Raw genomic sequence first — 26195 nt, 5'->3', positions numbered from 1 at the left:
CTAAATATCCATATGTATAATGCATGAAGAATGATGGCCATCTGACGGTCGGATCAGATTAGTTAATTAAAAAACTAAATCATGCATGCTGTGTTTTTAGTCACTTTTAGAATAAAATAGGATTTGACCAAAACAAAAAAACAGCCGCCCGGCCCTAATCCTGTCCCTTTGTCTTCAGGGATGAGTGTTGTACCATGTGGTGGGACATGGTTAACAGGTGAAGGATGCTGATTATTAAACCTTGCTAGGGGCTAAACTTGTTATAATGCAACCTTTCAGCCATTTGTTGTATGCGTTGATGGTAAAGGGATGAGGGTAATCAGCTGTAACATAGCGACGGTGTTGACGATTTGACCTTTGTGTGACCATAACCCTTTACGACCCCCATAAAAGCACCTGTTAGAATCTACTTTAGGGTATTTGAGGACAGAACACCAATTCAATTTGCCAGAGCAGAAAAGTGACAGCTTGATGGACTGTGATCAGTGATTTCTGAGCCAATCGATATGTTTCATTGATGGCTGCATGACATTGTGCCCTTGAGCCGCAAGCAGATTTGTTGATGTCTCACCTCGATATGTTTTACGAGCAGAATTACATGCTCTTAACAACGTTTAGCACTCTGCAGATACTGAACATCCGAGTCATAATTTAGTATCATTGTCAGGAGGAATTTCAGTTACCTTGTCAGTTTTTTTTATTCAATCACATCTCCTTTATTTGTCCAGGTAATTGCTTGTAGCTATCACTTCTTGAATTGTAAGTGTTCTATTGTTCATGGTAAAAAGCTGAACATCGATAGGCTCACACATCACAGGAATTATTTGACACCATTTTATATGTGGAAACTATGGTAACTGAGAACAAACCCATTTTCAGGCTAATTTCCCCTCTTATCCCTGATAAGAGCTCTGCCACGGCCTGTTGACACTCTCGGGAATGTCTGAAAAGAATTTGAACCTCATCATTATTCAGAGGTGCGAGGATACAGTATACCTAATTGGAAACGAGAAGCAGAAACAAAACTCAGTAGAAATGTGAACAGTGCCCCCCTCATGCTTTCAGGCGGATTTCTGGAGCACTGTTGCTACTGCAAACAGCAGAGGCATCTGTGGTCCACACATACCCCGCCATCCACCTACATCTCAGCGCAAGCATCTCTCCAACGCAGTGCGGCTTTAAGAGGACCGGGGCTCTTAAATCTGCGGTTGGCTCCTCCTTCCGCCATGATGTCATTCGGAGGGAGAGCGAGAGCGAGAGGGAGAGAGGTGGGCAGCATTGAGGAACTGAGTTCATACAATACTACTGAGACATCTACAGCTTAGCAGACAGATACGGTGAACCGCCTATCGCGGCTCCAGTAAGTGATGCTGCACTGAGGCACACTTTGATCCAACTCCATTGGGGGGCGATGCGCTCTCTGCATCCCTCCTTCAAGAGTTTTTGGGGAGCGTGTACAACCTCGAATCAGTCAAAATAAGTGATTATAAAATAAATTAGGTTTAAGCTTTCTGTTTTTCATCAGAAGTCTTTTTTTTTTTTGCGCTCTTGGATTGAAGTTTTACGCACGAGTCAAGAAGCGTTTAGAGCACACGCGTAAGTTTAGTGCCAGAGATTTGAAGCTGGTAAAACAAGTAGGAAATTCAAGGCAGTAGGCTAGGGATACAAAGTTAATGTAAAACAAGCTTGGATCAATGCGTATCATCAGCCGGGGGACTGCGAGCCCAAGACATCCGAAGAGGAATTACAGCGTCCTTTTCAAACAAAGTTGATTGCTGTGCACGATTTTTTTTCTCTTGCACATGAGGACCATGTTTTTTTAGCACACGGATAAGTTTTTGTAGTGGATATCGTTATTTTCTACTTGCATTGCTTTTTGCTGCCGCTGCCGATGAGGATCCTTTCCCCCACTTCAGTTAAATTCATGGCACTTATTTTTTCGTAAATCAGTGATGTCTCCACGCGACGGTATTGACGGTTGATTTTACATCCTGTTCGAGTGGAAAAGGTAAGCTTTGCTCTAAATCATCACTTTACTGTTGGGATCAAATTGTGTTATACTTTAGTGGTCTCTGAACATGTATACAGATGACCGGTATGTTTCTTGAGCGCATTCAGAGACGCTGGAGAGCGCCCAAGAGCCTCATTTATCCGGTCCGTATACAATCTAATTGATGTCTCAATACCGGCGAGTGTATTTACAATCACTGCGAACAACATAAGCTTGGTGAACATTTAGTGACGCTTTGATAAATCAGTGCGTGCGATAGTCGGTCATGATACTCTTCCGTGGTTTTCCTAGAGCTGCTCCACAGATATAACAGGCGTCCCCCCGCACCTGATGTAAATAGAAATTATTCACGGCCACGGTGAAATGTAGAGATTCTAAAATGAGTTGTCGCATTATGATTGTGGACCGCGCGGCTGGGCACGACTTCGGGCGTTATTTGCCCAACACTGATCGCTAAATAGATAGCCCTACTTCACAAGAGCATCCAACTGCAGGGACCTGTCAGTGCAGGTTTCTCAGCAGTTTGGCCGCTGAGCTCGGTGCGTGGGTGCGCGGTAACAGCGCGTTCCTGGTCTAGCGGTTCAGCTGTCACCGACCATAACCTCAGGGGCTAACAGTCTGTTCACGCTCAGACTCTAGGAAAAAAAAAATAACTGCATCAACATATTGTTTTCTACTAGGAATAGTTCAAATTATCAGGACGTAAATCCACGTTGGCCTGAAGATGAACCGCCACAGTTGGTTGTTTGACTTCCTAATAATGTGACCTGCTCAATATGCAATAGATTATTATTGGGCCTGTTTTTTAAAGAGTCCCAAAAGGCCTATTGAACTCAATATTTGCTGGAGAATTAAATCAAACAGTAATGTGAGCCTTCCCAAGGTGAGCAGAATATTTTGGCTCTGGGCTGAAGCATTATATTAAAAGTAGAGTCAGTGAGTAAATTAAAGCAAGCTAAGTATTTGTGAAATTCTAATTACATTTGCAATAAAGTGTCTGCTTGTCCACATCTGCATTTCAAATGCATAAGTAGGTAGAGAGCAATCGACCATAGTGTTTAATGTGCTGATATTGGGTACTGTAGGCCTATCTCCAATTATATTTCATGCCTCTGATGAATTTAACATAATATTGACTACAAAGGGATGAGCTTTGGTGTCATTACCTTGATAGGAATCTCCATGTCTTCTTAAGTGTTCATAGAGTAATTAACATGTAGTCTCATATACCCATATTTTGAAACACTGAAATATTTGTTGCTTTTTTTTTTCATTTGAAAGTGTCTGTTGCATTGTTAATATTTAAGATTCTTCAAAAACTCAGTCAGTTGAGCTGTTTGTCTATAATTTATCTTTAATTTATATCTTCTCCTGAAGCTTGACATTTGCCATGGAGTAGTTGCATTGTCCTTTTAAATTCCCATAAAGGATAATATATTGAATAACACTCAACATTTAATTTGCCTATATCAGTCTCCATGCTGGTGACTGCAGCGTAACTCTTACTTGAAATATTCCCACACTGAAAAATATAATACAAATGTTTTCTTATGTGTTTTTTCAGTATCATCAACAAATAAAGTTGTTAAAACAGCTTTTCATAATCTACTGTACATGAATAGATAACATTTTCATAAATTTTTCTTTGTTAAAATGAATTGCATGTTTTCTATAACTTTGAGTTTTATTACAATATATCAAAAGTGATACAAAAATAATGGAGTTTATAGCCAAAGTTAACTTTAACATGTATTATATACTGTATTTAGCATTAGGATTATATGTGCATTCATGGACTGCCCTCTTGAGGTCCATAACTCCAAATATCCTCAATTTGCTAATGTATGAATGGAAGAAAATATTACGAAGCCAGCATTTAATTTTCAAAGTAATACAGCTCTTCATAATTTAGGTCTATACAACAATTAACACATTGATTAAAATATGAAAAAGAGTTATGCATCTTAACATCTTTGCCAGATTTAAAGCAAACATTGTGCTACAAATTGTTTTAGAACATTGATCGATTCATGATGTGCAAATCCACGTGATATTTAAACTTAAGTCTGTGTGTTTTGTCAGTATGAAATCTACAGTTAACCTTGTCAATGTGGCCGTTTATGTTAAGCAACATTTGTTATCGCTCTTTCTCACTTTGCAGCTCGATTTAGGGAATATAGTCATTTCTGAAGTTCCCCTAGAGAAAACAACTTTCATTCCTCCACCCTGAGAGAACAGTTCTGGCTGTGTGGATTGAAAAATAACTGATTGATCTTGACAGAAACCTGGTCTGTCAGGCTGTCAGCGATCTTTAAAGCTGTTAAAAGAGAAAAAGCCCAAGACAATCAAAAGTATTACTTCTTCCAATGCCCTCTTTTGAAAATCTCTTTGGATCCAAAGACAATATTGATGGATACAACGGTGGAGAAAACCTGTCTTTGACGGTTAAAGCACTCCAAATGTCTTGCTTCCCAGCCTCAGATTAACTACACTGAAAGTTTCCAGTCGAGGGTAGGGTGAAGGTAGGGGGTGACAGTACCTCTATGTCTCCCCTCACTGCTGCCTTCAGCATGCACACACCAAGAAGGCCTGTCCATCACACTGTTGTGTAAAGTGATCCTGGGCCGTCCTGCCCCTCTTCACTCTGTGTCTCCCAAGAGGGAGGCTTGAGTTTGCCTACTGGATTCAACCTGCTGTCTGGGGCTCAAAATAGCATTTCAGGAGACTAGTGAAATGTAAGCAAACGAGACACTCTGACTGACACCTAGGATTTCTTTCTCCCCCCTCTTACTTTTTCCCCCCTCCAGCACAATTCCTTCTCTCACCTAGCCTATCCCTCATGGACAGGCTTATAAAGAGCTATGACACGTGAAACGCCATGCAAATGTTGGAAAAGCATGGTTATGAGAAAAGAGCAAGATAGATAAGAAAGATAATAGAATATGAGAAGTAAACAAGATTGGCCGCAACATCGTGAAGAGCATGTATCTCTTGCTCATTCATTACCTGACATCATGATTTTATAATTTTAGATTATAACTATCTACTATTTATACATCTAATATATTATAATGTATATGTATATCTTCTGCTTGTATAATAATGGGTGCCACAGTGTCCTTGTTGTACTCTTGCTTGTACTCTGAGCCAAAACACATACACCCCTTCATCCAGCGAAGCATTATTGTCACTTACAAGGAAAAGGAAATCTAGATCATGCTTTGATCTTTTTCAGTTTTTTTCTCTATGCCGAATCACATCCGATTTAAGGATGTAATTTAAACTTCATTATGCGTCGTGCGAGCTCAGCCTTGGACTGCCTAGCGTTCATCCCAGTATAGCAATTGCTGCTCACTCTCAGAAAGATGCACACTTCAAAGTAAAGTCTGTCACCGTCACTAATGGGATATATCTCATCAATATTTTGACATGACAGGGCAACATGGCCTGTGCAATATGTGTAGAATGTATAACCCTCACACTGATCAATGTCAGCCATGATTTTTCCTGTCCAACTCTTCTTTAATGAGTCTCATGTGACTGCTTCATGAAATGTGTGAAAAGAAATCTGTCTTACAGGCTGCATGAATGCCTTGCAATTGTTGCTGATTCAAAACCAGCTTAATTAAATTCTTATTTTTAATCAATTCCCCTTTGTCGGTAGGCCGAGAGCTTCAATGGCAATGAACGCTGTTGCCTTGCCAATTTAGAGCACCCCTGTAGAGCAGTTTAGGTAGTCTTACCTTTTCTACAGGATATTGTTTGACTCGTGTTAATGGATGGAAATTTCATAAAGTAGGGAATATTACTCTTCCCAAAGAGCTATTTCTGGTCCCCTGTTGCTGTGCGTACATATGCGTTTTCAGCAGCTTTATATCGTTTCTGTGATGGCTGTCATATACTTTTGCCATATTAGAAGGAAGTGGACGTTTGACTTCAAGGCAGCTGCCTTATAAATATAAGCCAATATCTTGAAGAAAACCATATGGTTGATAAGCACTCAGGGGGGTTGGTGAACCTAAATACACAGTGGGATATGAGTAATGAAATGATATTCGTTGTTAAATAAATTGTGCTGGAATACACAAGGGGAACCAGGATTATTATGAGAAGCGGTATACCCCTGCATTTATGGCTTTAACTAGATTTGTCATTGCACATTCTAAAAAAATGTAAGGCCAGTAGTGTGTAATTCTGTTGTTTTGCTGAAAAAAATCTACTAAACATCGATATACTTTGATAATATTCCACATTACCAACACTGTAATTGCAAAAGCTATTTAAAGCATGCATGGCGAAGCATTCAAATAGGCAGTGTGATTTTGATGGGAATGATAGAATGTCATTTATTAAAGATAAACAAGATTGGATTAAATTAATAAATAAGTCCAAATGTGAGTTAGTCAACCAAATGAAGTAGCTCCGCTAATAACTTACTAAATATGCTACTAATTAACTGGTGGAAAGCAGTCAATATTTCATGCTAGCATATCCTGGCAGGGAAGGAATTGCGGAGCATGACTCCTTCATCATCTTCCAATGACCTACTTGGGTTTTGGCAAATGGGGTCCTTGCCCTTTGGCAAACATTTGCACGAGTAAAACAGTTAAATATTTTTGTAGAACAACTGCATCAAATAAAGTGGCAAGCAACACAAACTGATTTATTAATGACTTATTTTCAGTGATGGTAAACCCATGCAATGCATTTCACTTGAGGCTTTTATTATAGCATCATTCAGCAGAATTAGTCAACTGAATGTTGTTTAAATTTGATGTTGGAGCAAAATTCATTTGTCAGGGTGTAATGAAGTTATGTTTACATTTCACTAATTTGACTGATGGCTGCTCTCGTAATAAATTATTTCACATTGTTGTCTCCTTCCGCAGCAGATTCTCTAAACAGTGCTCTTATCATGCTGTGTATGTTTACACACATGGGCGTTCATGAAATATTTGAGAGCTCAATTGTTTGCATTCCGAGCAAATGAGGTTTTTCATTAATAGCTGCTGTCAGTGAGTGTGTTAATGTGTGTGTGTGTTTGTGTATATGGATGCACTAAGGCTTAAGGCTCAGTTCTGCTGCCTCTATATCAGCTGAATTCTGGATGTGGGGTGCAGTTTATGAAGACACCATATTGACTTGCATTGAGTCAGATATGAGTTGAAGTTCTTTCACTTCATCCCATTTCCTTATGCACAGCAGTTTGTGAAGCTTTTAAAGCAAACTATTATTTTGCAACTTGACTGCTTTCATAATTTTCAATAAAAATATGAAACGGTTCATTACCGCAATGAAATGGATTGACGAATATGTGAACTACTAACCTTTACGTGTCCACTTGCTCAATGGATGTTATCAAAGGTTAATTGTGTAAAACCGCCGTTAATTTGCTCTCAAAGACATGCGAAGGATGTGGGCTCATAACTAGTTAGAATGAATAGGTCAAGTTGAAAACTATCTGTGAGGGAAAATAGTGCAAATTGCAAGAGAACTTGAATGCCATGTAATTGTGTGCACTGACATTGAATGTTCTATTTTTCTCTTTCTTTCTCTCTGTCTCACCTCTCTTACGGCAGAATTGCTGCCGTTGAAGTGAAGCTCCCATCCACACTTGAGTATGGACTTACCAAGTCAGGCTCATGTGCTGGTGGTCTTGCTCACCTGTGTGGTCTTGGTATGCCGGGCCCAGGAGCGGGACTACACGGTGAAGGAGGAGCAGCCAGAGAACGTCCGTATCGGGAACCTGCGCAAGGACTTGGATCTCAACCTGGACCCAAACATCAGGCTATCCTCACCGCTGCAGTTCAAGCCTGTGTACAAGACGGGTGACGTGCCTTTGGTGAGGGTGGAGGCCAACACGGGGGAGATCTTTACCACCAGTCACAGAATTGACCGGGAGAAGCTGTGCTCAGGAGTCTTCGCTGAGAAACGCTGCTACTATGAGATCGAGGTGGCCGTTCTGCCTGATGAGATCTTCCGATTGGTCAAGATCCGCTTCCTGATCGAGGATATAAATGACAACGCACCGCTTTTCCAGTCCACGGTTATAAACATCTCCATCCCAGAGAACACAGCGATCAACACCCGATACCCGGTGCCCTCAGCATTTGACCCTGATGTAGGGATCAATGGGATTCAACATTATGAACTTGTCAAGGTGAGACCCACTCCTGTTTCATCTCACACACTCATATAAAAAAAATAATCTTTGTTTCAGGGTGTCCTTAGTTGTCTTAATTTCGTACAATAAGTGTTGATCGGTCCATCTATAAAATAAAACATATAACTGAAATATAGATATTACAATCTCTGAGCACATGTCAGTCCAACATCCCTGTTCCTTTCAACATTGGCTGAAATGTCAGCTGTAAATGAATAATCAATAATTAAGACACCGAAGTACCTAAGGCCGAATTTTTTACTGAAGTTGATAGAGGTTATTACTGTATGTACGCAATATCATGCTTAAACTAAAATGCATCTTGTACAAATTCATTTAGTTCAATAATCAATGAGTGAAAGCTATTGATAATGAAATATAAAGGCCTGAACCCTCATCGTAATGGTTCAGTTTTCAAGTTAATGGTTTGCTTCACGGACTTAAAGGTGGGGTAGGTAAGTTTGAGAAACCGGCTCGAGATACACTTTTTGTTATATTCCATGGAATGCTCTTAACATCCCGATAGCAATGAATATCTTAAGTGCTTTGACAAAAAATCCATAAAAAAATGTAATCTGTGGAAGCCGTAGTACTGTAAAAAGCACGACCAATCATTTTAGCCGGCCCGGCGAAAATAACTGGATGGCCTACCTGCCTGTCAGCCTTCCATCTGTGCACAAACTTATCTCGTGCCCTCATTGGTCATGTGCACGTTCGTGTGTGTTGGAGGAGGGGCTCTGTAAGGAAGTGGCAGATTTTTTCCGGCTGTGTATTTTCAAATTCTAGCGCACTCGAGCTGGTTTCTCCAAAATGACCTACCCCACCTTTGATAGAATAACATGCTTTTAGTAAAATGATAACATTTGATGAAGCAAAAAATCTGTAGCAATCTATTTTGAAGAAACACTAACAAATGGGAAAGTGAGCATAAAATGAATTGTCTTATTAAATAACCATAAAGATGTCTTCAATGCAAGCAGAATATCAGTCAGCACACAGTTATTGATGGATCTCGTACACACTGCGATGCCTGCAGCATGCCACCTGTCTGCACCAGGACTGATGGGCTCAAATCATTGAGTGTTTACAATAGGGCTGCTCGATTATGGCAAAAATCATAATCTCGATTATTTGGGTCAATAATTGTAATTGCGATCATTAAATGCGTTTATTCATTGACTTTGAAAACATCAATCTATTGGAGAAAAAAGATTTGAACAGTATCTTGTTAACAGTTGATAACCCTGAACTTGAAGTATAATTAAACTGAAAACCCCCCCCAAAAAGAAAAAGTAATAATAATAATAAAAAAATAATCGTTTTATTTCGATTACGTTGTTTTCGTAATCGTTGCAAGCCATAATCGTAATCGCGATTAAAATACGATTAATTGAGCAGCCCTAGTTTACAACAAAAAAATGTCTTCAGATTTTTCTTATCATGGCTTACATGAAATAAAGATTCCCAATCTGCATTATACTGTAGCTTCTCCTGTAAACCTGCTATATTGCTGTAGTGTACATCAATAAAGGAAATTAATTTTGATGCGTTTAAAATATTACCTACTTTTTCATAATATGGAATATGTCATGCATCCGACAATGTTTTATATCAGCCATTCATATTTCCATGTTCATTATTTCATTATGAGCAAAGGCTATAAATAAGGTGAAGTTTTCATCATGTAAAGTAATATCGAGAAAAGCAGTAAAAGTGCACACACAGCATAAACTGCATGTCCAATTTCCAGCAACAGGTTACATGTGCTGAACACTGTAGATTAAAGCAAGTGAGAAGGCGAGGATGGTGTTATATTAATAGGTGTCTCTTGCAGAACTTGGGAAGCTTTTCTTTATCATCTAATTGATGCTTTATTAAACTGCGGTGCAATATACTTTCTCGCCTATACTAATGGAGTCAGCCCTAAACCCAGAAAATGTAGGATTTTATCATGCATTCTTCATTTACAGTCGAGACAATACTCTATGCTTTGTGGTTAGATGAATATTGTAGATGACATGAGCTCTTACAAATGAAGCGTAATTAAAGAGTCAGATGCAAGCACTCTGGAGGAAAGCCTAAACATTATAAATAAAGAAAGATTACTAGATTTTGAGAGCATGGTGTGAGACTAAAATGACAAGTCCATTTTGGATTCTTAAATTAAGTTAACACTGGGTCGGTATGAACAGAATCATTGCTGTCCGTCCCTGCCCTGAATACCAATTTGCATTTTTAAAGAGTCCCACTGCCAAGGCTTCTCCAGCGCAATGTCCTGAATTGTTCATGCCTGGAAAATCACCAACCAAATGTTCTGCTCATTATGATGATCATCTGCAATCATTTTCTCTGCCCTTTTTACATTATAAAGCTTTACTAAAACCCTCGCCTGTTGTATTATCATTTGCAGGAAATTCTTTTTAGAGCATCCTATGCACTGTGCCCCTGACTTAGTTCTTCTCATTACATTCTCATTGTACTCGAGATTAATTTCCTTGTATTCCAGGTTCCATGTGAGTAAAACACAGGAAGAGGCATTTAAGAAGCCAGAAAAAATTGTTCAGAAGTGCAGTAGAAAGCCAAGGGTTTACAGGGGAAGAATGTGCAAGCATTGCCTAGAATAGCTCTTGGCCGCTAAGCCACCCTTGGACTATCTTTGTATGGTCCTCAGAGATTTGTCTCAGAAGCTCCCTCAGAATGATAGTTTACCCATTTTCCTTGTGTTGTAGAAGGCATGTTGCTGAAATTGCTACCATTGTGTTGCACAGTCAGCCAGGCTCAATGGTCCACCACTCCACATGTAGCAAGCCTGCATTGTCAACATACAAAACAAATGAAATAAACATGGTAGCCTCTTTTGTTCAATTTCTTCCTTTTTCAAGCAGGACAATGGGTCATTTCATTCAACACTGTGCTCCACACCTAACATAATGGTTGGTAATCACACTTAAAGTGAAACTCTGCCATCAGTCTAGTTGTATGCTACGTCACCTGAACTGCAGAGAAGGCGTCCTAAGAAATGGTCAAGGTCACTGAAAGCAATAACATGCATGGATGGAGGAGGATGTCCCATGCAAGCCGATTCTATCACTTTACGTATTCACAGGATAACTTGGAGGCCCACAGGGAAACATACTCAAGCCTAAAGGAGGTTTTGCTGTTTGTTTTGCTCCTGATTTTGGCTGTTCACGGACATTGGTCTCTTTTCCTATTCCAGTTGTGTATGCGTTTGCAGCATCACACACTACATTAATCCACGTTGCATCTTCAGACACATTTAAGATGAGCGTCTTGTTCAAGTCATTTCATGTACTGTAGATCCATGTTCTGCTGCTGGCTGGGGCATGCCTTACTGATAAAGTAGATGATGAAGTGGGAGTCTGTATTTTGACTTGGGCAATCCAGAGAGCTCTTAGACTTAACCTTTTGCCTCTTGGATTTTTCCTGGCAACACTATCTGAAATATTCCTTAGATTTTTGATTGGATTTAGTGGTTCCACCAAGTCTGATATTGAATAACTTTATTCCTAGGATTCCAACTTTGCATTTGAAGATGCAAAAATTATTCAAACCCTATTCCCAAGAAGCAAGAAAGCTTTGATTAATGCATTGCATGCTGCCTATAGGCAGTGAATAGATATTTCAGGCAGAAGGCTCACTTTCAAGCATTTCCCGTTTTCATTAGCATTCCATTTTGACACATTATCCACTTCTAGTGATTGACAAAAAGAGACAAACAATTTCCAGCTTCTTTTGTCTTAATTATATGCATGAGATCATGGCCAGGGGCACATTTGGATGAGGGATGCAGAGGAAGAATGAGGGAGGAATGAGAGAGAGAGACAGAGAGGGTGAGTTTTCTCAGCAGTATAAAAAGGTGCTATAGCTTGTGATGATGAATAGCCCTCCCCAGTTAGTCCTTTCCATGGGCAGCACCGTGACTAGAGTCCTCCTGATATATTCACAGCCCAATCTCAGTCTCCTCTTAGTTTTAATAAGGTCATCAACTTGACTGAAAGATGCATCCGCCTATAATCCGAGGCCCTGTCTGCAAAAGGAGTTCAGAGACATTCTTCCCTCATCATCAGCATCCTCTATTTCTGTCATCATCCCTCAGTATTTTTCATTTAAATTAGCCAACTCGGATTAGATTATATCTGACATATACAGTGACCTGACCCCCTTTCTGATCACTGCAGATATCTATAATGTTGAATTGAAGGCAAGTCATCAAAGTTTGAGAATACCTGAACAGTAGATGTGTGCTGAAAGAGTGAGTGCACACTTAGTCATCTAAAGAACTACGTCCTTCTTGGACAGCCTTTGGGTTTCTAGAGAGTGATTCATGCAAGTATTTGGCCTTTGCTTAGCCTGCCCTAGATCTTATCAGAATCCACCAGACTAATTTTGCATTCAGGAGGAGGCACAGCCTGAGAAGATAGCTCCCTTCAACTTATTGAAATGCGCTGTGTGCCGTCTTGTCAGTTGTAAAATGGTGTGAAACCAAGACAAAAGCATAGAGGAAATGCTGGCTCATAAATCATTGTGCGGCATTCCCTTTGACACATCCTAACTCAACATCCTACTATTAAATCAGGCGTTGCCAAATATCAGTGTGCAGATACTCAGCTACTGTGCTGAATCTGTGAACTATTCAAACAACTGGGGATTGCGGAGCTCTGTGCGGATGGAGTAGTGCTTGGAAGTAGAACCCACAGTATGTAGTCTTGGACCTTTCAGTTATGACAGAAATAGTTCTGAGTCAAGCATAACGATTCGGCACAGTTCCTCCATAGGGCTGTCCCTATACGTTTCCACGCATATTTGATGTAACATGTCTGCTTATCCGTTTGACTCTTGCTTGCCAGAATGATCACAAAATAAGGTCTGAAAGATCATTGCTGCAGCGTTGGCTGGTTTAAGTAGTTCTGTCAATCACTGACATGTTGACAACATTAGCTCAGCAAGCAGTTTTTCAGAGTACATAATAATTTACATGCTGCAGCTGCACGTTTCCTTGTGTCAGCTACAACACTATGCTGGCACGAGGGCGGTTCTAGATTTTAAAACCTAGTGAGGTCTCTAGTGCTCACAATTTGGTTGAAATATTCCTTCCTTGAACGAGGAGAATGTATATATCTTAATCTCATTTGATAGCTGTGCTTAGACAGAGTAATCTCTTCCAACATTATGTGCAGCGTGAAGCTTATCTCTTTAAAGAGGATGCTTTTTCTTGTTTTACCATGAAACTGCTTCTGACTGAAAGAGCTTCAAAGGGCTTCTTTGTTTCATAATGTGCATGCAGCTCATTCATGGGCTTGATCTTCTTCTTATTTCCTCCCCCCGCTCTCTCTTTCTCTCCTTTTCTGTCACTTCTCTCCCTCTCCCTCTCCCTCTCTCGCCTTCCATTCCTTCTCCTCCAGCCTAATTTGAGAACAGTCATGGATCCATACCCAGTCTGAAATTGTAAATCTTAATGCTAGTTTTTTTTGTTGTGGAAGGCAATTACTCCTTATAGCAGTACCATTTTCTCCCGTTTCTCATTTGGATTACTTATGCATTTGTTTCCATTTTGTCCAGTTTTACTTTTGCCTAGATACAGCCCTTCTAGAGCAAAATGCTTTTTGTAATATGTAGGGTTTTGAACTTTATTGTCTTTATCTGAGGTGATCTGATTTTGTAGTGCATTTAAATTGGAGCTCAGTGTTGTGTCTGCATTTCAAGCTTTCTACCTCCCATTAGACAGATAAAACGTTGCAAGGCTGCCTTCTCTATTCTAACTTGACACACAACAGGAAGGTGCGGTGAAATGTAATTTTAGTGAAGGCAGAACGAAATTGGATGAGAAGGCCTATGAGGTAAAGGAATCCCTTCAAGAAGTAGTTGCTAGGGGGGCGGAGGGACTTGATTTACTACAATGATTGCTCACATTTGCAAAAAGGCTAAATAACTTACATTGTATGTCAATGCTTCTAGGGCAAGTATTGTAAAATGTAAGTAAAACAGGAACAAAAGCTAATGATTAGCAGGTTTGGAAATGCTTTTGATTAAAAGGAAGATGAGCAGGGCAAAGAACCAACTGCCTTGTTAAAAATGTCCTGGTCTGTTTACTTTCCTCTTAACATTAATCTCTGCCTTAAAGCCTGGTCCGTAGAATGGTTACAAATGAACCTGAGTAAACTAAGAAAATACCCTGACAAGCTCTTTGGCTTTGACAAATCTACGATCTAAGAACAAAAACAGGAGGAAGAATATCTCAGAATATATTAAACATCACTGAATCGATCTGTACCTCTTTTTATCTTAGTACCCCAAATAAAATGTGATATTCTTACTAATGGTATTATTTGTCAGTAAACTTGTGTTGGTAAAACTTGTGCTCAAAAGAATACAAATAACTCAAAATGTTGTCTTGTCATTGCAGAGTGTCAGCGAGTTTGGCTTAGACATCATAGAGACTCCTGAAGGGGACAAGTGGCCGCAGCTCATTGTTCAACAGAACCTAGATCGCGAGCAGAAGGACACCTTCGTTATGAAGATAAAGGTAGAGGATGGTGGCAACCCCCCCAAGTCCAGCACTGCCATCCTGCAAGTCACCATCTCCGATGTTAACGATAATCGTCCCGTCTTCAAAGACACCGAGCTGGAGGTCTCGGTGCCAGAGAATGCCCCCATGGGAACATCGGTTGCTCAGCTGCATGCCTCAGACGCAGACCTTGGTTCCAACGCGCAGATCCACTTCGCCTTCAGCAACCAGATCTCTGCCTCAACCAAACGTCACTTTTCCATCGACAGCTCAACAGGACTGATCACTGTGAGGCAGTCTCTGGACAGGGAGGTAACTCCTGTTCACAAACTCATCGTGCTTGCCAGTGATGGCAGCTCTACTCCCTCCAGAGCCACAGTGATTGTTAATGTAACAGATGTTAATGACAATGTTCCCTCCATAGACACTCGCTACATTATCAACCTGGTTAATGGGACTGTTCTGCTATCTGAAAATGCACCTCTCAATACAAAAATAGCCCTCATCACTGTTACTGACAAGGATGCAGATCTTTTTGGCAAAGTAGCTTGTTACACTGAACATGATGTTCCTTTTCGGTTGAAGCCTGTCTTTAATGATCAATTCTTACTAGAGACAGCAGCCCCCCTAGATTATGAGACGACTCGAGAATATGCAATTAAGATAGTGGCCTCGGATAGGGGGACGCCTCCTTTGAACACTTCAGCTATGGTTTTAATTAAAATCAAGGATGAGAATGACAACGCACCCATCTTTCCCCAGCCGGAAATCCAACTTTCCATCCCGGAGAACAATGACCCCTCTACACAGTTAATAAAAATCAGCGCCACTGACGCAGACAGCGGACATAATGCTGAGCTTATTTATACTCTTGGCCCTGATGCACCTGACGGGTTTAACGTAGACAGACGGTCAGGAATTCTCTCTGTTGGCAAACGACTGGACAGAGAGAAGCAGGAGAGGTACTCATTCACTGTCATAGCGAGGGACAATGGCTCTGCTTCCCTGCAGAGCAATGTCACCGTCAGGCTAATCGTCCAGGACCTTAATGACAACAGCCCAGCTTTCACACACCCCGAGTACAACTTCTATGTGCCTGAGAACCTGCCTCTCTATGGAACTGTGGGCTTAATCACAGTGACGGATGCAGATGCGGGAGATAATTCGGTTATAACCCTGTCTGTTTTGAACGGAAAAGATAATTTCATCATCGACCCCCAAACCGGTGTTATCAAACCCAATATAACGTTTGATAGGGAGCAGCAAAGCTCCTACACTTTTATGGTTAAGGCAGTTGATGCGGGGCAACCTCCAAGTTCCTCCTACGCCAAGGTCACTATCAATGTAGTCGATGTGAACGACAATCGCCCTGTGTTCGTGATCCCATCCTCCAATTACTCATATGACCTAGTGCGAACCACCATCACCCCTGGCGCTGTGGTCACCAGAGTGTTTGCCATTGACAATGACACAGGTATGAATGCTGAGCTGCAGTACAGCATTATCAGCAGCATCATCATCACATCTAGGGTCTCCCCTCGAGGTCTTTTCTCCATCGACAAAGCAACGGGTAACATAACACTGCAGGAGAAAATAGTGACAGCTGATCAGGGACTGCATAGGCTGGTAGTCAAGGTCAAAGATCTAGGTCAGCCTGAGTCATTACATGCTATTGCGCTTATTCACTTGTTTGTCAATGACACTGTGGTCAAATGCTACCTTTATCCAAGAGCAGCTGAGAAAAAGTATGGAGACACCTTTGGATCGTAACATAGGGGAAGGTGAGGTAACACCTCAAGCCAACGGATATGTTATTGTTGTCATTGCAATCATAGCAGGGACCATGACTGTCATCTTGGTGATATTTGTGACTGCCTTGGTGCGCTGCCGACAGACACCCAGACATAAAGTGGTACAAAAGGGCAAGCAGAGTGGCGAGTGGGTGTCCCCCAACCAAGACAACCGTCAGATCAAGAAGAAGAAGAAGAGAAAGAAGCGATCCCCAAAGAGCCTCCTCTTGAACTTTGTGACAATAGATGAATCCAAGCCTGACGACGCCACCCATGAGCATGTTAATGGTACACTTGATCTCCCTGTGGAGCTGGAGGAGCAAACCATGGGGAAGTACAACTGGGCCACCACGCCCACCACCTTCAAACCCGACAGCCCAGATTTAGCCAAACATTACAAGTCTGCGTCCCCTCAGCCTACATTTCAAATCAAACCTGAGACTCCAGTGGCCCCAAAGAAGCACCATGTGATCCAGGAGCTCCCCTTGGACAACACGTTCGTGGTGGGCTGTGACTCACTCTCCAAGTGCTCATCGACTAGCTCCGACCCGTACAGTGTCTCAGAGTGCAGCTGTCAGGGGGGATTCAAGACTACGGGGCAAATCTCCACCCGACAGGTAATTCATGACTTCCTTCTTAAACCCACCCACACTAGTCCCCACTCACACTCCCCTTGCTGTCCCATGGTAGGTGATGTGAATGGGGGAGGGTGGCAGCATGAAACCATGGGATTTTCCCACACAGACCATGACCATGTCTACATGAATGTCATTTGCACTTAAAAAGCGAAAGAATACAAGATCATGTGTCGCAATTAATAGAGAAAACCTTTCACTATACTGATTGTTACTAATTCATATATTCACCCTCCTTCATTAGCAATCATAGTTGCATAATCGTTTACAAAAATACATCTGCAGGCTAATTTCATATTCAAAAACCTGAGAACAGGAAGCAGTACAATTAGGATGGATAGCTATTTTAAACTTCACTGTGAGTGGTTGGTTGCAATGTAGCCTGATTCAGAAGAGCCTGGGATGGGTGACATTGATTGAATTCTCTACTGATGTATTTGAGGTCAAGGGCGAATGATGCTCTGTGTTAATATTTTTGACTGACTCACTGGCAGTGCTAAGATAGCACTTAATATTTGTTTTTTAAGAGGGCTAAGCAACAAATACATATTGCAGCCACAGTGACAATTAATCCTGTATTCATCTGGTCAAACATTTTTGAAGGTAATAGCAGAAAAAACAAACTGCTCTTGACATGCTTAAACAACTTGATAAACAGTCCCACTTTTTGTGGATTCTACCCTCAAAATATTAAGTGCTATCTTCGCACTGCCAGTGAGTCTTTGTGGGAGAGAGGCTCATTTGAATGCCAAGGTACAGCAAAGGGCTTATGATTCTGTAAGAGATATATGCCAAATGCGAAGTGCCCCAATAAATAAAAGCTGGCCAGGGAAATAAATGTAAATCAGAGGTAAGGAGAGGTGGCCTTGCTTAGTGCTGACAGCCAGAGCAGAGCGCTATGGGGAAGACTGAGTACTTCTTAGGGCGGGGGGAGGGGGTCACAGGGATCAAGGTGACGCAGAGCCTTGAGACCAATATACTTAAACACCAAGGGAGCAGTAGTCCATAAAAAGCCTGCCAGGCCAATGTTGCTTTTAGCCCATAAATGCTCTACTTTAATGACTGCAATTATTGTTATAAACGACATATGTAGATACACATTCTTTACATTCTCTAAATTACGCCACATAGGAGAGGCAGAAATGACATCACAATAAAGGCTTGCCGCTGTTGTAGTTTGTTAGAGATTACACTGAAGATCATTGTATCTCTAATACATTGCATTTTATGTACATGTTGATATTTGACCTGCTATAACCAGCACAATTGAACTAATCAAGGCTGAATAGTTTGTGCATGGGCTAACAATATATTGTATACATGGATATATCCATATATTCCCTCAGTGTCGAACCAGATTCAACCATTTTTATGTTTTGCTTTTCGTTTGTTTTTGTGTCACTTTTTTGTTGAGGGTTTGGTTGTTTCATTGCAGCATTGGCTTTTGTTTTTGTTACTGTTTTGTTCATGATTATTACAACTGCCATTCATCCAATTCTGCTTCAATTTCATAATATTGCATCAATAATTTATTTTGTTTGATGATGAGGGGCTTGCTTTTGTTTGTGTGATGCCTGATATTGCAGACATTTTTAAGATCTTGGGTTCATTTCTGTCTTTTTGCTCCCAGTATGTTCTGTGTGACATCCAGCAAACATTTATTCCTCATGGCATAGTTTTGATAAATGACTTTTGATCCCATGAAATATTGTGCTTAGGTTAATTTATGAAGACACCCACACAGTGTTGATAGTCATTCCCTTCATCCACCTTTTATTTGAAATCCTGGTTAAGAGCTATGCTCTGCCATTGTAAATTACACACTAGCCAACATGCCCGTGGTACCAACGATTGAATTCATAATGTGTTCATATGACACACTGACGAGATGTCAGGATGATTTTCCCCTCTTACTGGAAGTGAAATATGCATACATATTCTGTCTTTGCTTTCCAATTCCAAATTATTATCCATCATGAATTTTATGCATCAAGGTTTTAAATTGATTTTCTCTTATGTGGCTGATCAGAGTGGAGTATTTTTGTCAGAATAATTTAAAATCAATGAATATATGATTAGTAAACACCCTGCCAAATATTCAGTCTCTGTTTAAATCACTTTATTTCTAAAGTACTCTATTTTTATTCATTTCTCCAAGAGAGGTCAGATTTAATATTGTCATATTTTGGTTTCACATGCTTCGCAGAATTTGAATACTATAAAAAAAGACCCATGGGTTCTACTCACCAACCATATCTTCAAGAATAATAAGCTGATAATACATCTTTCTTTTTTTGTCCCCTTAAGCAATTGACAAGTGATGCCTCCCACTTTAGACATTAGATTTCCCACCAGTTTTAAGTGTGCTTATTTAAAGCCTGTGTCATGGAAAAAAAAGCATGAAGCTTTGCGTAATGAGAATCGGTGGCTGCAAAGGTTAATTAAATGCACTAAAGGGTTAATCACTCGTAATACAGTATGATTAAAATCACCGTAATTAGGTTTCGTATGAAGCTGATAAGGAAGAAGAAAAAAGGCAGCCGTCCTTTAAGATTATCAGCGATGCCGCGCACTATCCCGAGCAGATTGACGTTCTCTACATCCAAGCGATGTGACAATAGGTGATCGGCTGTCCTGTTTGTTGAAGCTATTATAATTTCCTCTCCTCTTAATATTATCTTCATGTTTCTTTAAAGCAAATCTTTTTTTTCCAAAGTCTAAAGAAAAACACTTAAAAACAGCACTCCTCCATAGTTGCTTTCATCTGAGGGGGTAAAAAAAGAGAACACTTGAGAATACTCTAGAAAATCAAGAGATTATTTCAAGTGTGGCTGTTAAAACAATAGCTGCATTTGTTCTGTCAAGGCCAGCAATTCATTCTCTCTTGAGCCTTAACCTACTACCAGAAGTCAAAAAGTGAAGATTACAGCCAGGTTGTCATGTTTTATTTCTTGTTTATCAGAGTGACAGATGGTGCTTTATTGCCCTTACAGTGATCTCTCTTTGCCCAGCACCCTCCTACGCTCCTAAAGCAGCTGAACCAAAAGCAAAGACAAAAAGCCCACCCGTCGAATAACGATGTGGAGGGCACATAGGAGGAGAGAATTATGGTTAAAGGTCACCAAAAATGTTTTCAGGGACTTTACAGATGTAGCTGATAAAGACTAAAGCTTGTAAAAATACTTCAGAGACCACAGATTTGTGTCACCATATGGCTTCATTATACAGCGAGAGCTGTATTTGCAAATAAAACCCCTCCTCCCTCCTACCCTCCCTTCTGAGTTTTCACACATCTCATCATTTTCTTTTAACCCCTACCCTGTGATATTAGAGGTCAATCTGCCTCCAGTGATGAGGAGCTCTTTTGAGAGTATGTGCTTTAGTGGAGGCAGATCAAACGGTTACCCCCCCGCCTGAGTGATCTCAGACATCCATGCATATGCAGGGAATAAAAAGGCTAATACATTCTCTAGTTTGGCCCGTAATTGTGGGCCCACAGAGCATGTAGGGTCGCCGGTTAACGAAAATCACCTATGGCTTAGTATAAAGTAGGAGAAGCTGCTGTCAGTGTTTTTGTAGAATCACGCAAGAATACATCGCAGTTTTATTAACTACCCCTTAGACCATAATTGTTGTAGTTGTGCCTTATTCATACATCCAATTTATCATATTGTCTTTATAAAAAGATCATTTAATGAATGCATTAGAAAACAAGGGCCATATGGAACAAATCTTTGCATACGTTCATTTATTTGTGTGGGTGAAGGTATGGGCCTCTCACACTAGCCACCCATGGTCGGATGATAAAACACTCGTGCTGACTCATAGCATTGCATAGACAAGGGTAGAAGCATGATTTGAAAACACTTGTTAAACAATCTAATGCTCTATTTTTTCAATTTTTATTTTATCACCATTGTTTTGTTTGTTTTGTTTTTATATTTATTTGGAGTCATTGCATCACTGTGCCTTGCTAATGTAAGCACTAAACGTTCAGGTTATTCCCAATTCAGATACTGGCAGATTTGTTGCTCTTAAAAACAGCAAAATGTCATATTCTGTACATATCAGAGGACCCACTGGCAAGGGTCCGAAAGTAAGAGTGGGCCTAAATTGATCCAAATGGCTTTTTGAGGGGAAAGGAAGAGTGCTGCACTAGTGTGGTGGGAGACAAAAAGACAAATTGGGAGTGATAATTGGATAAGATTGCATGCTCTGATAAGTACAGGAAAAATGCACAAGTTTGTGACACTTGTAGCATTCTTCAAGGATACCTGACAAGATAATGGTTTGATTGCCAGCCGTGCCTTGAAGAATGCTTTTTTTTTAATCTTCTACACTCTCTTCGGAGATTTCTTATTCAGTGTTCAGGGTATCCTCACACTGATAAGGCTACAGCTTAGGCTTCTCAGAGCTCGATGATATTGTAACTACAATCTCCCTATATCTGTCTGTCTCTCTATATTTCAGGAGACGTCACTGAAACCACCACACTATGGCACACTCTGTGGCACAGGTACAGCTCGCTCCCACAGGATTAAAATCAATCTCTAGCTTCTACTACCTAAAGCGAGAAAAAGCGAGAAAAGAGAGAGGGCAGAGGGAGGAAAGAAGGAATGCGAAAACTGAAGAGGTGAAACAAGTACTTTATGTCTCTACAGCCTCAAACCCCCACCTCTTCATACAATCGACAGAAAAGATGAACTTGGAGAGGGGGGGCGGGGGGAGGAGGGTTTCTCATAAAAAGAGAGACATGTTGCCTGCCTGAAACTTGACAAAGGTCCTCCTGTGAATCTGTTGGAAATTTGAAATGCTTTATTGAGTCCTATGCTATTACTTACCTGTGTCAGTGAGGACTAAACTGTATGCCCTGACCCTCCACGAGAAATGTCCCTCTGCAGCACCCACTTTGTAAAATAGGTGTCAAATACAGTCAGTAGTTCTGTAAAGTATGTTTATATGTATGTATGTATATCTATCACAGAGTTGATGGTGTTTATATTTATTGATTCCATTTCTTTGCCTTGTTTTCATAACTGCCTGGTGGCCATTTTATTTTCTTACTTTCTGATTTTTGTATTATTTGACGTTGCTCTACCTGGGCTTGCTCATGGAACTAATGATTTATAGTGTATTTATGCTGCAAAGTCGACAACCTGTAGACTTACATACGTATTGAGCCCGCATCACAGTGGACCTTTCTGTCCCTCTGTTGCCACTGATACAATTGTTGTTGAAGAGTGTGGCTAGCGCTACAGAAATATGCATGGCCCCACAAAACGATCACATTTGTAGTGCTTCACTACCGTACTACCGATCGCCATGCTGTTATTACAGCGGCAGGAATTGCAGGACAAGTTTAATACTTTCGGCTAAGCCACATTCACAAGGGACTAACTGCCGGGGATATAATCAAAAGCTGTTTATGTAGGGCAGATTTGAAGAGCACTAAGCCTGACCTTTTGTGTTTCGCTTTCAATTCGGAAGTGATTTAACCTGTAAGATCCGCGTTAAAATGACTCCAGATGAAAAAAAATAATAATAATCCTCTGGCAGTCTTTAAAATAAATTGTTGAGTTTAAGCATAGATTACTTGACTATGTGCATGTATTTGCACTGACAAAAGAAATGTTCTGATGAGAAGAACATCAAACACCAAAATGAAAAGGTAATCCAGGCTTTGGTTTAAAAACCGCAATAAGTTAATATTTGACAGAAAATCCACTATGGTGCACTTACTACTACTTCTTAGGCGTTTTGTTCAGAGCATCCTTTTGCTTCTACCGTTTCTACACCTATAGAATTATTAGGTACAGTATGTCCTGCTAGAATAATCTCTACAGTATACACCAGTAAATGGCTTGATGGGTTAGCAGCATTGTTGTTCAATAGTCCTGTTAATTGGTGAGCTAAAGACCGCTTTGATAAGTAAGGCATAAAAGGCACCTACAGTGCATACATATAACCATAGAATTAGAATCATTAAAATGGACATAGCCAGTGTACTCAGTTAGAAATGTACAGATGGACTGGACCAGAGGCTGTTTCTCTTCTTGTGACTGACTATATATAGTTAAATGAAATCACTTCACGGACCAGAAGCCTTTTGGATTTAGTGCCAGTCTTAATATGTCATGCTACTACAGACTATGTCTATTTTAACGCTTTTAATTTTATGTGCAGTGCCTCTTTGTGAGGCAGGTTGTTATTATTGAAGGAGGTATATTCATGTAATTATGGTATCAAATGTATTCACTACTGCGTAGGGGCCACAGTATGAAGTAAACATAGCATCCTAGCACTGTGTAATGATTAGATTTGCCTGATCTTTGGGGAAAAGAAAAAAAATACTCATACATGGGGAGAGCTTTTTTCCTTGTAAGGGAGACAGAGAACCTCACTTTTATTCAATGTGAAGTACAATATGCACCTTACATGATCTTTGTAATTGACTTTGATTTGCCAGTGTGGAGAAAACTGTAAATGTTTTGTTTATGTATGTGTGCGCTTCTGAAATTTATTAAAGTCTTTTGCATTGTATTGCACATTTTGACGACTCTTTTTATTCATTGCCTTGAGCATCCAATATGAGTCTGCATCACTCAGTCAGTTGAGTTTTCTGCACACTATGCTTCATGAGAACCGTAAAGCTAAAATAAGATAAAAACATGTTGTGGAATAATCATTTGTTTTTCTCATGTATAGATAGCTAGAAGCATACAGTACATGTCAAACAGTCTTATGGCCTGTAAAGTATGTGTGGCTGTGTTTGGACACCATTAATTGGCTCATTTCAGCGTTCGAAAAACTGCCCATGCCCTCTTTTCTTCTACATTTTGCAACAATATAGCATTTAATAGAGAGAATGAGACGAAGAAATGGTTTGGATATACATCGCTCATTAGGAACAGCTTACAGATAAAAGTTATGGAAATTTGGTGGGAGCACATCCTTTGAAGTACACAGACAGTACAGCAGTAGAAAAAGCTTTTTTTGGAAGATCTTTTTTTTGTATTTCTCCTCCATGAGAGCTGATAATTATCATTTGATAATGATAACCCTACTATTATGATGTACAGTTATACACAGACACAGGGTTTAACACATCTGAAAGGAAGATTGATGCTAGAGGGTGCAATAACATTGTGTTATGCAGTATTTATGCGGATTTGATCCAAAAATACAGACTTGAAAGGCATAAAACAAAGCCAGAGAAGAGACAACAGAAAATGTTTAATTGCTTATCAAAGTTACTTCGTATTTTAAAACTGAGAAAGAGCTAATCAGTTCCCTCGGGAAATGTGTCCTTGGTGATTTGAGAAAATGGTGCGCTCTCAAGTAGAGCATTCTCTTATAGAGGGAGCATAAATGTCAGCCTTCTAATAATAGATCAATGTAAACCCGCTAAATGCCTCGTCCTTACTTAGAAAACACAGAGCTTTGGTAGATCTTAAGGTAGTTGTATCTCTTTGAGCTTGATAAATTATGATAAGATTTTTCATGTTATGCATAATTAGGTAATAATATGTTTTCAAATGAGCCGTAAAACTAAAACACCAACAAAGCCACAGCACTAATGAGTATTAACATTTGTGCATGAAGAAAGAGTAGGCGATAAATGGATTTTCCTTCTTCTTTGGAGTGCAAAGTCAAAGGTGAAAGAGAAGGGATGATAGGAAAGAGAAACACATTAAGTGGAAGCAGGAGTTGCCTGTCGCTTTATAACCGAAAATGTCTTAGGACCATTTTGTTGTTGTTCCTCTGTTTCCACAGAACCGGCAGTTGTTACAAGTCTCAGCATGTGCTTGTGATTTGGTCAGCTCACATTAAGTGCATTTCCTGGAGATTTTTAGCATCTATAAAACGACTTTTAAAGGTTGTCCCGTGGTTGTATTACAGTATGTGACTGAGGGAAGTGATTCCAGATTTTCTTTGCTGACATATTGATTCATGATTTATGAGGAAGCAGTATTCAATTTCATCTAACAGGCCAGGAAGCTAGTTATATGTAGTAAGTTTGATTACATGTAATGCAATAAAATGTCTGCTGATGGAGCAAAATATACAGAACTGCACAGAGGAGCTTACACAGACACAAGCAGCAATTCATTGTGCTGTCTTATGGCGTAACCATATGGTCTTCATTAATTGTATTTTTTTTTCTTTCTTTAGTTTCTTTTATTTCACCATTCACAGTATTGCTTTGGGCTTCCTCAGTAAAGCATGTTGTGCAGTTTACTGTCGTATAAAACCTTCAGATGCACTGCAGTCATCAAGCATTAATGTTTATTACTATGAATAAAAACCTTTAAGCCTTTTAACCACATGTAAAGTTTGTCATTGTGAAAAGGAGCACACAAAGTTGGCCCGGTGACTTTTCCCAACCTTGAAAGTGCAATCAGTGCAATCAGTACCTCATCCCTGATATCCATGCTTCCCCTTTGATATATAACATAATACTAGAAGCTATTAGTTATTCATGTAGGTAGCATTGTAAAGTAGCTGTTGAGATGGCAAAACCCATTTTCTTCACATTACATTGATTTTACAAGCCACATTTTCTGCTGCAGACGGTATAGAATAACAATTCCAGATTCCAGATGATTTAAAAATAAATCTGCAGTTGCAGCTAGCTTTTATAAAAATCAGTGTGCAGTAAGTAATCTGAACACTTCTAGTGGTATCTAATTACATTTCTTTAAAGTTGTAGGAAATCAGTGAAAAGAAGAATGTATGGATTTGTTTCTCCCTCTTTACACATTATGAATTAGAAGATGTTGGCAGCCAGCGATATCTTCTTGCAAATCCTAACACACCTGTTTAATTTTAGTAGAGACATCAGGTGCCCTCAACATGGATCTTGCATTTTGGCATTCTGTACTTCTACTTAAAACCATTTATATGTTCTAATGTTAATATTAATTTAACGTGAAATGTTTTAATGTGATGATGTAATGCTAAGGGTGTCTATAGATGAGGTAAAGTAGCCTAGCAGCAAGCATTTTCAGGGTAAGATGTGAAGTTGTCCTGAAGCGATACTGACTGTCTAAGCAGGGGCTATTTATGCATG

The 26195-nt window shown here is 40.0% G+C and overlaps 1 protein-coding gene across 1 annotated transcript; it reads left to right on the top strand.

Moving 5' to 3' along the window:
• The first annotated feature begins 1343 nt into the window (after positions 1-1343).
• Positions 1344-23665, top strand: pcdh11 (protocadherin 11). The gene is given in 5 exon segments (XM_034136009.1): positions 1344-2008; positions 7591-8171; positions 14599-16407; positions 16409-17107; positions 21596-23665. Coding segments are annotated over 4 exon segments (3132 nt in total). The 5' UTR covers positions 1344-2008; positions 7591-7631; the 3' UTR covers positions 21680-23665.
• Positions 23666-26195: the final 2530 nt, after the last annotated feature.

Source organism: Trematomus bernacchii, unplaced genomic scaffold, assembly GCF_902827165.1.
Source record: "Trematomus bernacchii unplaced genomic scaffold, fTreBer1.1, whole genome shotgun sequence".
In the NCBI taxonomy this organism is placed as follows: Eukaryota; Metazoa; Chordata; class Actinopteri; order Perciformes; family Nototheniidae; genus Trematomus; species Trematomus bernacchii.
This window is presented reverse-complemented; position numbering and strand designations above follow the sequence as displayed.